The sequence below is a fragment of the Amaranthus tricolor genome, chromosome 3 (genome assembly GCF_026212465.1).
Source record: "Amaranthus tricolor cultivar Red isolate AtriRed21 chromosome 3, ASM2621246v1, whole genome shotgun sequence".
In the NCBI taxonomy this organism is placed as follows: domain Eukaryota; kingdom Viridiplantae; phylum Streptophyta; class Magnoliopsida; order Caryophyllales; family Amaranthaceae; genus Amaranthus; species Amaranthus tricolor.
The window spans coordinates 29,118,436-29,133,201 of record NC_080049.1 but is presented as its reverse complement, the minus strand read 5'-3'; the positions used below and the strand labels follow the sequence as shown (position 1 = coordinate 29,133,201).

The following is a 14,766-nucleotide window of genomic DNA, read 5'->3' as shown; positions in this document are numbered from 1 at the left end:
TATCCTCTAATTATAATACGAAATATCTTAAATTTGTGTTAAGTTTATCAAATAACCTAATATTAATATTGTTAATAAAAAAATATTTACTAACCCTTGAAAAGAAGTGATACTTAAAACAAAAGGTATTCATATGCTTACTAAACTTGATCATCGTCATAACAACATATATTTGATTATTATGACATCCATAATTATACAACATGTCAATATGAAAACAAATTAAACATCATCTTCATCAATATCTTCTTTCTCTTTGCTTCTATTTCATATCTGCTCAACTCTTCAAAATTTGATCTCAATTTAGAAACCTTATTTTATCTCATATCTACACTCATAAAATTTCTGAGATAACATATCATATTCACATAGCAACGAAACAAAAACTCATATAATTCTCCAATTTTATTTCAATTTTCATACTAATTGAAATAATCAATAAACTCAACTCTTAAAACATCACATATTCTTTCTTAAGTATGTGGGATGCACTAAATAAATACTTTGAAATTCAATCATATAAATAAGGCAAGTTATGTATGTGTCACTAACAAAAAAATCTTAAAATTTTGTCTTTTCATCTTTAGTATAATTAAATTTAGAAGACAGAGTTTTATTTTCTGACATATGTATGTTTATACAAAAAAAGATGAATTAAATTGATGAAGACTAAGAGCTTCAATATAATTAAATTTAATTGATATTTAAGAGTTTTAATGCAAAAAAACATATGAAAATGAAAATTGTATTAATTTAAGCGGCAAATTGTATTGTATATGAATGCCACGTGGCACAAAATTTTCTGAATTATAATATGTATATGATATATGATAGATAATAGATAGAGGGTTAGGTGATCAAACCATCTAATGCTATTATTTGATAAATTAGCTGGTTGAAACAACTTATTGTTATAAATAAGTTGTTTTTACACAAGTTGCTCATAACAACGGGTTTAAAATCTCATAGTAGCGCGTTCAAAATCAGCTGATCAAATCAATTGATTAAATCAGTAATATAATCAGCTACCAGCTACCAGTTTTCAGCTGTTTGCCAAAACCACATGTAAAATAAAACATTACCATGAATAATATAAATTTTTGCAAAATTTTGTATCATAATACTAATTTTGGTTAATAATAAATAATAGAAGTACCAAGTGTTATTTATCAACTAGTTTATTTTTTTTGTTAAATGACCCAAAATAAATAAAAGTTAGTATTATGAGCAAAAAAAATATAAATGATTAATAAAAAATTAATAAAACAATGGGCAAATTGAGAGGCGAGTAAGAGGAAGATGAAACGAAATTGGTCGAAATTAATTCGAAAGTCCTGATAATAATACTTTTAATACTTAATACTTGCCTTAATTGGTAATCCTCTACAGGAGTAAACTGGAAAGGAATTGGAATTTGGAATTCTCTCGGTCAGGTCTGGAAATTCGTCTTCTCTTTCTCTTTCCAACTCCCATTCCCCTTCTCGAAAATCAAGCTTCTGCCTTATTGGCTTCTTGCTATCTGGGGGAATGTTCTAGAGTTGGCCAGATCAATAATTATCTCATTGGAGAATTCATTTCTTTGGTGTGAAACCCGCTTTAGTTGTTTTGAGAAATAGCAACGATGATGATGCTTCACTACCATTTCTCAGGGATGAAGACAAAAAGGGTATTTTTCCTTTTTTATGAGCTGTGATTTACTATTATCTGCAATTTGTTAAGAGCATCATGTGTAAAATCTATGCATATTGTCCTCTAATCGGTTTTCACTTTTCAGTGATAAATTCATCCCTTTTTTTGCTTTGTCTTTGAAGCCCTTAATTGCTGGAATGGTTATATCAATGTGTAAGATATGATCATTACCTATATAATATGATTGAAGTTTATTTAGGGCCTGTTCGTTGTAGAGCAATTTGAGTAGATGTGAGTAGCACTAGCTTTCTAGGTACTAAATAACTAAAGTAAAGTATCACTGTTCAGCAAATTATCGGTCAGAATATAATTGGTTATGTTAATTATTTTAAAATATTTAATTTTAATCTATTAAGTTTTAAATTATTTGATTTCTCAACAGTTTAGATTTTAGAACGAAAAATCAGTTTTTCTTAGCTGTTGAGAAAATTATGATTTTTTTCAAAAATCTGGAAATTATTTTAAACGCTACTTTGATTTCTACTTCTACTTCAAATACTACAATTATCAACGTTCTGTGAACAACTGTCAAACAACTAAACGCTAATTTGCGTTTACTAATATTTTTCTAGTAAGTAGCATTTTAATCAAAATAAACTGCTTAACGCTACTTAAAATGCTACGCCGAATACACTCTTATACAACAAAGTGGGTATTTTTAGTTGTGTGTATCATGTGACATTTGCTAAGCGCTTGTTTGGTTGTTCATATTAAATGGTGAAACTATTAATAAAAAACATATATATTGTTATTTAGCAGAAAAATTACTGGACAAGATCATGTTTATCGTGCTCTATTCTAATCATTCCTTTTCCTTCATGAAGTTATTGCTTAGAAGGTCGTATTAGATTAGATGGTAATAAAAAGTTTGGAGAAAAAACATGTTAAGGATGAGAGTTTCGTCTCATTGCGAATGACATGGCAGATTTCATCAAAACTAACACTAAAATCCACTTCCATTACTACCTTTTAATACCATTAACCAAACGAGCCATTAATGCTTTATGTTTTATTGTGGTCTGAACTCAAGTATTTAGCATTATAGTAATCTTATCCTGAGGGTTGATGTGGGTTATTAAGGAAGAGGAAAAGAAGAAAAGGCATTCTGTTTCAATCCTTTTGGTTGTAAGATGTCCAAATTGTTTGCCTGCAGATTGTTTTTGAAAATGTATTTAGTGTGCGTGATCCTGCGGGTCTTGAGCATTTAAAAGAACTAACTGCTAGGCGCAGATTGATTGAAGAATCTATTAATGAGACCAGCTGTATCACTGAAGCTACTGCCAGGGAGATGACTGGGGGGCTCACTTCTCGTAGTCAACAGGTTCGTTATCTAGTGCTTTTACTAAGCCTGGCATGAACTAAAATACCAACATCAATTATGTTCCCTCTTTATTCAAAAAGAAATCTTTATCGCTATGTTTATATGGATAGCTGGTACACAGAATCAAGAAGTAATATTGTATTTCTTTTATATGATCTACTATGTTGAAATACGCCGATCATTAACATTTTGTTTGGATAAAAGGATTTGGGAAGAAAAGAAATAGAGGGATTTGAAGGGATTTAATTTCCTTTGTTTAAATAACAAATTAAGAGGGGATGGATTTAGAAGGAAAGGATTTAAAGGGATTAGTTCTCTTAATTTTGTTAATGGCCAAATTTCTGTAACAGTGGTGGAAAGATTTAAATTAAATTGAGTTTTTTCTTCTTCTCACTTATTTTCCCTCTTATACAAACAAGGAAAACTTTTTCTTATCATTCTCTCCTTCCTTTACCTTCCCTTCCTTTCCTTTCCCTCTAAAATATTTTTATCTAAACATAGTGTCAAACACATATTCATGTGATGTTGCATGATGTTTGCTATCAAGGGTGAATCAGACACAAGCACACCACATCCACTCGTTTCATCAAGATGTCTTTTGTTTTCCCTGGTTTTAAGTTGTTAGTGGTGATCTTGTAATTGAAGCAATTATCAATGAGATAATGTACTTCTCCTTATGATCGTTTGCAATTGAATTGATGTTGTATTTGTCATATTTCTGTCATAACTTCATATACAAATGCGTATGAAAGATGATTTTTAGGTGAAATGACATGAACTGCATATAAAACAACATTTAACATTGAAAATTAGTCATCATGACCTTAACTTGAGGTCAAATTGAAATTGATGTTCTTACAGACAGCTAAGAGCTCATATAAGTTTGCAACAAGACCTCAAAGTTCATAAAGGATCTTGAAACATTTGTGACAAGTTGTCAACCATACCACTTGCGTAAAATTGTTATTCAATTTTTGGAAGCCCAACTTGAAGCTGTTAAAGAAATTGAGTTCGAGGGTTTGCTACATTTACAACTAACCATTACAATCACAAAGATGCTTCTTTGGTTGGTTAATAATTTTGATCAAAGTAATTGTTATTTCGAAATCCAAAATGGTAATGGATTTGTTCTGACCCCAGATGATGTGTATGATGTATTTGGTCTTTCTTTCTTGTTTCTAGGCCCTATCAGCTTCACAAAACCGCCCAAGAATATAATTACACTAATTGTAGGTTTTAATCTCATGCACATCTTACGCTACACTAGTCAATCTCAAATCAACCATCCTTTTACGATGAGAAGCCAAAAAGCTTGAAAAGCATGCAGCACAAACAACTTTTTGAAAAGCTCACCACTTTGTTTCAAATTTGGCATCATTTCCTCATTTAATTGCAATGGGATATCTTTTTTAACATTAAAGCTAATCTTTAAATCCTTGTTAAATTGAAGTCAGGGTTCTTATCATCTTTTATTCTCATTTGACATCAAGCGATGTCCTTTCCCTCATTGAAAGGGAGACCAAATACATCATACACATTGTATGGGCAAATCTAGTTCCACTTTGTATTTCAAAGTAACGACTACTCTGATCAAAATTATTAACCAACCAAGGAAGCATCTTCATGATTGTAGTAGTTAGTTGTAAATGTAGCATATCCTCAAACCCAATTTCTTTTACAACTTCAATTTGGACGTTAGAAAGTTGAGTAATAATTTTATGCATGTGGTATGGTCTTGTCTCAAATGTTTCAATCCTTTATGAACTTTAAGATCATGCTGCAAACATTGCGAGCTCTTAGCTTTCTGTAACAATTTCAACTTGACCTCAAGCTGTGACTAATTTTCAATGTTATGTTGTTTTATATGTAGTTTATGTCATTTCACCACTAACAACTTAAAACCACTAAAGCACTACAATAAGAACAAAAGATTAGCCTTTAAAAATTAAAACCTAGCAGTTCTAGCTATCATAAACACCATAACAAAGCCCATAAGAAATTGGGTTGCAATGTAGTATATCCATCCAATATCTATTCACTTTGCTTTTCGTTTGTCAACTTCTTCTTAGCCTTCTTTAGCTCACATCTCTTCATACACTTTTAACTTTGTCTCATACAACCCATGTTTTGTCTTAGTCTTGGCTTCCTTGTATTTTGCAATGTTATCCACACTTCACATTCATTTGTGTCATGGACTGACTTAGCCATAGGACTGATTTTACAAATGACAAAAGAGAAATGTATATGAATGTAATGAATTGTATGAAAATTAAATGTATATGGAAAGATTGAATGTAAACAAAGAACGATTACAAAAGATAGTATACAAGCATTTGATAGGCTTGTTCTCTCCCAATGAGTATAAAACTCCACTTAAAACTATTACTTGTATGAATTCCTAATTCCCTTCCCTTCCCCTCTATTTATACTAATTATATCTATATTTTATTTCCCCCAACTTAACTGATTGCCAAGTATTATTTATTACTAATTCCTATATTACCCCTTCCTAGCCCTTCATGACAATTTGTTTCTTTACTATGGAAATTTCTTCGAACAGACCATACCTTAAAATATCCTTGCAAGAAAAATTGCGTCACTATAGTTTCCAGTTGCTAGTTCAAGATCAACAAATATTTAATGCTTTTAAGCACGGAACTCTGAAGGAAGTACATATTGCTAGTATTGTACGTCCTAGAACTGTTATTATTACGTGTTACTAAAATCTATTAAACGTGTAGAGCAAGTTGCCAGCCTTTTCAAATTTTAACTCATGCACAAAGAGATTGTAACAGATCATCCCGAGATAGTAACAAAAACTGACTTTATTAATGAATACAAGAACAATAATATGGGACGTTCGAGTCTCCCAGACACTGTTCGAGTCTCCCAAACACTAAGTGTTTCCACTTCTCTCTCTAGATATCTTCTCCTTTAAAACATCCCATACTCCCCCCTATTTATAAGAGATGGGAGGGGAAAATACAAACAAGAATAAAGACTATTACAAGACTAACTAACATAACAACCTAAAATACAACTAACTAACTTTTATTCTTTTACATCATATATGACCCTAGGAATATGCCATGTATGACAATACCGGCTGCCTAAAGATCCACCTTGTTCTCAAGGTGGATAAAATGTAACTCGGGTCGAATTGATAACATCAAATCTCACTTCTATTTCTTTCTCCAACTGTTTACGAATGAAATCCTTGGAATGAGCAGTAGATTTTTCAGTCTTGTTGCGAACAATCAGTACAGGGATCCTCTTCTTTACAGCACTAGCCTTGGTAAGGATATTGTACAAGTACTCTGCGGTAGAGCAGCAATTTGGCAAGAACTCCAAAAAATCAATAGCAAAAATAATGCCAGCAGCCTGTGACATATACTCGTCAAGCTTAAGCCGAAGACGCGAGTGTCCAGGAACATCAACTAAATGTTTCGGTTTGATTTTAAATGGCCTGAAAATCTTAAACAATTTTTGGGTGATTTTCACAATGAATTGAACGAGTGAAAAAATGCCCCAATTCCAAGATGCCAGGATGTCATCAACCTTGATGGTGTCAGTCGTGACATTATTACCAGGAAACCCAAATGTTTTCTTCATCTTTCTTGGCTGAAATTCCAAAATGCCTCCCCTTTCAAAAACCCCTAAAAATTACTCTCTCGCCAACTTCTCTCCCATGCAACCGGCCAGCCAACACTCCATTCTCTCGCCGATGTACCACCACCGAATTTCGGAGACCCCAAAACCGAACAACCCGAAACGAACAATCGCACCCTTGTTCTCCGTCTTCTGTCGCCTGCCGACAAAACACCTGAGGTCCTTCTCGCTGTTCCCCTGCCGCCGGGTTCATGGTGACCTTTAAATCAAGAACCCCCAAAATTTCTACCAGTCCTTCACACCGAAACCATAGCATTAACTCTTCTCCCCTGCCGACGCTTTCTCCGTCCCTCGTCTGGAATTTTTTGGTAATTTCTTCCTTTTCTGCTCTTTTCACGTCGCCAGAGAGCAACTTATAATTTACGGCTGCCACATTCGTACTTTCCTTCTTCCTCTTGTTAGTCAACAACTGCCAATTCCCAGTGAGCCACCCAAAATATTCGACCTTGTCTGCTGCCGCCACTGTCTTCACCACCCTTACCTTCTTGTTGTTTCGGCTCCACCTACCCGGACCTCCTCCAGACCCGCAATTCAAATGTGCTTCCTTTCTTTTCTTTTTCGTTATTATTTTTCTTCCCATGACTTCTTTCTTCTTTATTTTCTTCTTTTCCCAATACCTTCTATTTTTCTTTTGGAATCTGTTCTTTTCTTTATGATGCGGGAACATAACCCTCTTCTTGTTTCTCATCCCTTTCTTTTTACTCTCCATTTCATTTGAGTATTCGTCTTTGTTCTGCTGTAACAGTTTCTTACATTTTTTACTCAAACTTATTTGTACCTTCACCAATCTTGAATCCTCTTCTTGGTTCTTGGATTGTTGATCTGTTTGTTGACCCTCACATATAACCATCTCTCTTACTTTCCTTCCCATAACATCAAACTTTACACTCTCTTCTTGGATATCTTTGTTTCTTTCTTTATGGAATACAAATGCCATTAATTCATTTTCCATATCTCGATGTAAGATGAGAAGTGAAAATGCCTTGTGACCGCATTCATGTTCCGCCATTTCTGCCTCAGCAACATATTCATCACAAAATTCACAAATGCCTTTTTTCATTTTTTTATAAATTTCATTTGCGGATGTTGTTTTGAATGAGTGAATAATATCATTCTGGACAGCCTTTTGGAGCATAACTAAGGAGGAATTTCATCCCCTAAACCCTTAAAAAAACGCATCAAGATCATCTTCTTGAGTGTTCGGAATTCCCATTTCTTCCTTGGGAAAAAGATCTAGCGCCAATGCCTTCTTCAACCTTATCAAATTATGTTCCTATTGTTCCAATTGTACCAACTTCATAAAGAAAAGTGTATTTTTGACAAGAATACCTTGGGTCCAAGTGAATACTAGGGATTGAGTGTAGGTGGCAGAAATGGAAAGCGGTGAGTGGGATATTATGTATCTAGAATGTTGGATATCTATAAACAATTATTGTAGGAAGATGGGGGTAGCTGAAATGCTAATACTTAAATGGATGAGCAAACATATTTCAAAGGATAAGAATAAGATTTTTGAAATAAAGACAGTTTAGGCTGCCCAGACATTAAGGTTAAGATGGTTTGGGAATGTTCAAAGGCAAACTGTTGGCAAGTTGGTAAGGAAGATAGGAATATGGAAATTAGGAGATTTAGAAAGAGGATGAGGATGACAAATGATGAATCGCTGAGAAGGAGTGAAAGTGGATATAAAAAATCTAGATGTATAGGCTGAGATTATAGATAATTGAAAATGAATGGAGAAGAGCAAATTCCTGTGGAAGACGAGTGGGACTGAGTTATCGGTTCATGTAGCCTACCCCAAGTTTTTGAGATTAAGTGTGCCATTGTTTTTGTTGTATATAAGTGCTACAACGAGCTCTATATTGCTAAACCATGTTGATTTTGGATCAGTGTCTGAAATTTGCAAGCAGCAGCATACTCTCCAAATGTTAAGTTTGACTTGTGTTTTCTAGTTCAGGGCTACAGGGTTGACGTGTGGGCTCTAGACATAAAGCTTATGTTTTGCTAGTTATGCCCTAGCTTATCATTTGATGTTGGCTATTTGGAGACATCCTGCTTAGGAGGTGAGTTCTAGCACGTACTGACACGTGTTTAGCTTTGCAGATAAATACTTTTGGTTTGCTTCTTATTAAGTTGCTCACGTAGTTGGTAAAATCTAGTTTTATTGATCTTCGGTAACCAAAGTAGTTTTATCAAGGGCCCCCCTTCTCCTTTTGTGGACCCAAACAATGTCAATTTGGGAAGGTTTTACCAAGTATAGAGTACACAACCTGATGTCTTCCAGTATAGGAACACAGAACATCACAAGGACAGAGGCTAACCAATCACCTATAGATAGTTTGCTAGAAAGTTTGAAGCATATGAGAAAAGCACAATGGCCAACAACCATACAAAACTCTCCTTATGGAATGCGACACCTACTATCAAATTCGTGTCTCAATACAATAACACCATTGCATTATCCCAATGTTTTTAATGGCTCCCACCTAAGAAGATTTGAGGGGTCAAATGTACGCAACCTTATCCTTGTTAGTGATAACAAAGAGTAATTTTGTTATCACAGAAATTTGATTCTTGAAGAAATTAAATTGCCTTAGCTATAATACAGGTTATGGTAATATTGCTTTGTCCTAGGTTTCATTGCAAACCATCAGTTGGAAATACTTTAGGATGGAAGTTATGTCAAACATCCAAAAGGAGTAATATTTTTAGTGTACCGTGTCCTTGAATGGAAGCAAAATTACAGGTAAAGACAGAAGAATGCATTTTATTGTGTTAGCTAACTGCAGCTGTGAATTCTTTCTCTCATCAATAAGCATTTTGCAATATTAAAAATAAAATATATGTGGAGCAATGGATGTGTACATTGATTAGATCAGATTACAGTGAATTAAGAATATTTTAAATATTCACAGTAGTTTTTGAACCCTTTTCCCGATGCGCATATTCTTCATGAATCTGTTTTGTATGCAGATATTATGCATTATATCCATATATATCCTGTTCGACACACAGCTCCACTATCCAAGATCATCATTTTTTCTTGAAACTTCCTGTTTTAACAATGGGCGGAGAAAAAGTTTAAGCTTGACGTTTACTTTTTTACATTGACACAGTATTTTCAAATCCTGGAAGCTGGCATAGAAATTTATTTAGATGTTGCATGTTTGGTCATAATTGTGGAGCATGTGTACTTGTTTTAGATACTTCTAATGCTCATTTTTTTTCAGTAAAACTTCTCTGTATTGGATTTTTTTTTTGTTTTTCTGCTATGCTCTAGATTCCAGTGTTTAAATAGCTGTATTGGTAGAACAACATGTTGCATATGGAGATATTTCTACAGTTACCTATGTATGACAATTTTTACTGTACTTTCAATAAATGCATCTCAAATTTCTTTGTATATTGTAATAATGGCCAAGAGCTACAAAATGCTACGTAGTCTAATGTTGTGTTTATTTATGAGTACTACATATTCATGATATTTAGGTTGTGGTGATCATTGCTTACTGCTTGAGTTATGGTGCTTCACTCGTTCTGTTTATTAACTACTGAATTTAAATTGTCCCTTGGCAAAACATTCTTTGCAATATTTCAGGATATTCAGAAGTTGGAACAGTATTTGCCCCTATTGGAGAACTTTATTCGTCAAGTTGATTCAATAAGCCGAAACAAAAATTTGTTGATTTTAGAGCTTAGGATACAGTGGAGTAGCACCCTAAGCACAAAGTTCATGATTGGAGGTCCAAAATATTTCCAAATTAATAGTCTACAGTATGAACTTGGAATGATTCTTTTCTTTTACGGTATAACTACTCGACAGAGGGCTTTTGAAGTTTTTTCTGAAGGTTGGTACTTGAAAAATAGCGTCATTTTACCAGTTTATCACTTTTTGCTATTGGTTCGTTCATTTAAATCAGAAAATTCGAATCCACTGTTACCATAGATATGCAGCAGGCTGCCTCTCTTCTGAAAAAAGCAGCTGGAATCTACAAATATCTGAATGCTGAAGTCCTTCCATTGTTGCAGTCTATATTGCCTCCGGAAAAGCCACCTGAAACTACAATTAATGTCTCTTCGGCGATGGTTAATCTCTGCTTGGCGGAGGCTCAGGTTAATGTTACACCCTTGCAATATTTAAAGAACTTAAATTAGATATTCCTTGTGCATTTGTTCTTTAATGAGACACAATATTTCCTCCCACATATCTAGGCTGTTGCCATAAAAATTGCGGAAAAGCAGGGGTTGTCCAATGGTGTGCTAGCGAAATTGCACTATGGTGTAACACAAATGTTGGTTGAAGCAAATTCTCTTCTACAATCAGGACCGAGAGATATTTTTCGAAGACTTACGGTAAGTACATCAATTCTTTTCTGCATATCGTCCTTTTCTGTCTTATTTATCTTCAACCAAAATGACATCCATCTTAGTTTGTTCTATGACTCTGAACAACAGGTTTGGTAGTGAGTTATATGTGATGATTTTTCTTTGTAGAATTCCATTCCCACTTATACCACCGTACAAATGAAAATAAATATAAGATGGAAAAGAGGAATACGGAGGTAGACAAGTATTTCCATGAAATAGACATGCTTTTTCCTTGAATAATACCTATAAATTCATTCGCATCAGCACAATTAGTTTCGGGTTACTAAACTCTTCACAAATGGTCTTTTATTGACCAGTTTGAACTGTAAATTTGATTATATATCTGCATCTAGGTATCAGTATCATTAGTCTTTGAAAGCTGCTATCTTTTGTATTTAATTTCACAAAATTCATATTTATTTAAGAATTTTGAGAATTTCACATTTATATTTTCTTCTTATTTTATTTTACTTGAGCTTCAGTTTAGGCGCAAAAAGCTTTAGGTATAATGTAATCTAGAATAGCAATCTATTGATCTAGAACACTCTCCGTTCTCCACTGTCTTTTGGGACGTGAGAGGGAATCCAGTTCTAAAATATCTCTCATGGAGTTGAAATAAAATAAGGCCGCATCGCATCATATCGGCCGCGATGTAAAAGTTTTCAAAACAAGCAAACCGATGTTTCCCGCGTTGTAAGGGTGTAAAAAAACTCCAATCTGGGCCGTATCAAGGGATATCTTATGATTAGACCGATATTAGGCGTTGCGATAGCCGCATCACTCCCGTTATCACATCACCGTTTTGTTACCGTGATCGCGACCATTATTGCATTTTTACACTATGATACGTTTGCAAGTGGCATCTTTGGAGCATTTTCTATTCTCCATAAAAAGGAGGAAGTGTGTTATAAGATTTATTTTTAATTATCAAGGAAGAACATGAATGTAACAATCCTTTACCCTCATGCCATTAAGTGGCTTCCTCCTAGACTCTCACCTAGTCTGTGTTTGGAGAGTCGCATATGTACTCGACTTTGCCCTTGTAATAACATAGAGGTTGTTCCTCACTGACTCTTGATAGCAAACATTAAGCATCACTAAATTGAAAGAAGTTGTCTTTTGTAGCACTTCAATGGGTGGTGAGTGCTTTCCTCAACTTCAAACTTTTTCATATGGATGCATGAGTTGGCATTATTTGATGTTGTTTAGCTATAAAAGCATGGTCAGTAATAAAACGGGACAGCAAAATGTAAAGCCATGCAGGTTCTTGTTATACATGCCTCCGGCTCCATTTCAACACTTGCAACTTTGATCAAAGGGGTAATGTCTTTCTCTTTGGGGTTTGATGTGGGTTAGGAGGCATTCAAACCCCGACACCACGTTTTGTAGTGACTTGCTCTATTCCGCTGCACGCCTGCGTGCATGGTGCACCCGCCACCACTTGATCTGCTACGAGGATTATCCTCAACATATGGTATCTTTGCTCTCCTCAGCCATTTCGAGTTAAGAAAACGTGGAAGAACATTTCTTTCAATAAGAATAAGAATGGTGCAATCCGAGGTGTGTAGAGGGAGAGTGAGAATCCATATGTGGGTTTTGAATAAGCTAACCTTTTTGTTCTTATTACTTTTCATATTGAAGAAGTTACCTTTTTTATGGTAGAAAATTATATGATCTTCGACTGGTGAGATGGCTGTAAAATTGTATTCCCTTGCCCCCACTCATTTTTCTATTTTCCATCCCATACTACTTTCTCAATTCAAACACTCATGCTGTCATATTGCTCTCTGCAGGAGTTTATTTATTCTTGCAGTATTCTACATGAATTGAGAAGTCATATACACCTTGCAGAAAGTTACCAAGCATCCGAGCAACTAGGAGTTTCCATCGGTCTGCTGGGTCGTGCTCTGAGTAAAGCAAAGAATATGCCTGGGGAACAATCTTGGCGACAAGTTTATAAAACCGAACTGAACAAAGTCTCGGATATGCTGAAAAAATACAAGGATGAAAATGCATTTGTCTGGCAACAGAAGATCCCTCCAGAATTCGAATTGCCACCGTTGGAGGGTCGTTTAGTCGTGAATGTCACTCCGTACGAGCCTCAAAGATGGGAAAGAGTAATTGCTTTTAGTACATAATCACATTTCCAAATAACTTTGTACAGCTTCATTGATTGTATAAAAGAGTGTATTTTTTTTACCCCTAGTGTATAGTAGCTTGGCTTTGGGGATTCGCATACGAGTACACAACACAGACTAAGGGCGTTTTCGCCTGCTGAACGAAGCAATTTTTGAATGTACAAGCAAAGATGTTAAAGTACCTCCCGCTTTTTGTTGTACCTTCCAGCAATATTGATAACACTGATGATATTTTATTTATAAAACTTGTGATAACAGCTGCTTGATTTTCTGGGACATTTGTATGATTTCAGTTGCCAAAATTCTCAGTTAAACTAAACATTTCTTTGGTTTAAACGCAAGTTTTTGGGTAAAATTAACAGTTATTTAAAAAATAAGTTTTGGCTTGATCAAATAAGACAAAAAGTCAATCAACTAGTCGGGTAAAAAGTCAATCATCAAACAAGACCCTTATTTTCAATTATAAAAATATTTCTTCTACTCTAGTTATTTTGCGCATTTTTAAGGTCAAATTCAATGAGTTAATATTTCTTCTATTCTAGTTATTTTGCGCATTTTTAAGGTCGATTTCAATAAGTTTTTGCTTATTTTCAATTCCTTTCTTTCATTCAATTCCAACAAAACTAAGTAAAATGGAAAACTTTTACAATTACAAACTCATATGAGTTGGGATAGAAGAGAAAGAAATTGGGATAATATTTTAAGGGCACAACTATCCCTTTTTTGGTTTGATTTTTGTTGCCCCTTGTTAGAGTTCTCATGCCTTCAGAGTTCAACCTACCTTGTATCCAACAAAAAAAAACTTTTTTATTTTTTTTTTCTTTTTTTTTTATTTTTTCATTTCACTCATTTAGCATTATTTGTTATTTTAATACTTCTTACTAATTTTTTATAATTTTTATTTTTGGACAATAGCAAATCACTTTCCTTTAATCTCATTCATATATTTTAACTCTCTTTTAATATTATCTATATAATTTCATTTTATTTTAGAAACAATAAATAAGGTTATTTATGCATGTTTAAAATGTTATAGGTGTTTGAAAATCATATTTTGTCTTAATTGTGCATCAAGTATTATTGCAAAAAAAACTCTAAATTTAATTTTCAACTAGTCATTTTTTCTCTCCGACTATCCTAATAAAAAAATGTTAAAAATGTGAACAAGTGGCTTATTCTCTAATCCTAATTCCAAAAATTGAAGAATTTTTTTCTCAATCTTTAAACATCGTCATCCTTTTTATTTTATCGCCACCTTCTAATGAAATTACGAATTTGCCCTTGGATTTGAAAAAATTACGATTTTGCCACTGGACTTAAAATTTCCTATATATACTCCAAAAAGTAAAGTTCTTGATCCCTTTAAAGTTGATGCTCTTCAAGTCGACGTGATTGTAACTTTATGCAAGTTTGAGATCTATTTTCCACCTTCTTTCTTTGACATAATGGTTTATCCTATTGTCCATCTCGTTCGTGAGATCAAGCTTTTAGGTCCAGTTTTTTTAAGGTGGTGTTATCCTTTTAAAAGACACATGGGTGTTTTACAAAACAAGGTGAGAAATCCAGCACAATCCGAGGGGA

At 34.0% G+C, this 14,766-nt stretch overlaps 1 protein-coding gene across 1 annotated transcript; it reads left to right on the top strand.

Moving 5' to 3' along the window:
* Positions 1-1,271: 1,271 nt before the first annotated feature.
* On the top strand, positions 1,272-13,611 carry LOC130807457 (uncharacterized). Its single transcript, XM_057672663.1, has 6 exons — positions 1,272-1,666; positions 2,843-3,010; positions 10,278-10,527; positions 10,626-10,792; positions 10,892-11,032; positions 12,841-13,611. Exons 1-6 carry the CDS (start codon positions 1,622-1,624, stop codon positions 13,183-13,185), a joined length of 1,116 nt encoding a protein of 371 aa, XP_057528646.1. The 5' UTR covers positions 1,272-1,621; the 3' UTR covers positions 13,186-13,611.
* Positions 13,612-14,766: the final 1,155 nt, after the last annotated feature.

Excerpts from the sequence above, each read along its gene's own strand:
- LOC130807457 (XM_057672663.1), top strand. The coding sequence starts at position 1,622 with ATGATGATGCTTCACTACCATTTCTCAGGGATGAAGACAAAAAGG. Across the intron at positions 1,667-2,842 it reads CAGGGATGAAGACAAAAAGG|ATTGTTTTTGAAAATGTATT; the intron begins GTATTTTTCCTT and ends GTTTGCCTGCAG. Across the intron at positions 3,011-10,277 it reads TCACTTCTCGTAGTCAACAG|GATATTCAGAAGTTGGAACA; the intron begins GTTCGTTATCTA and ends GCAATATTTCAG.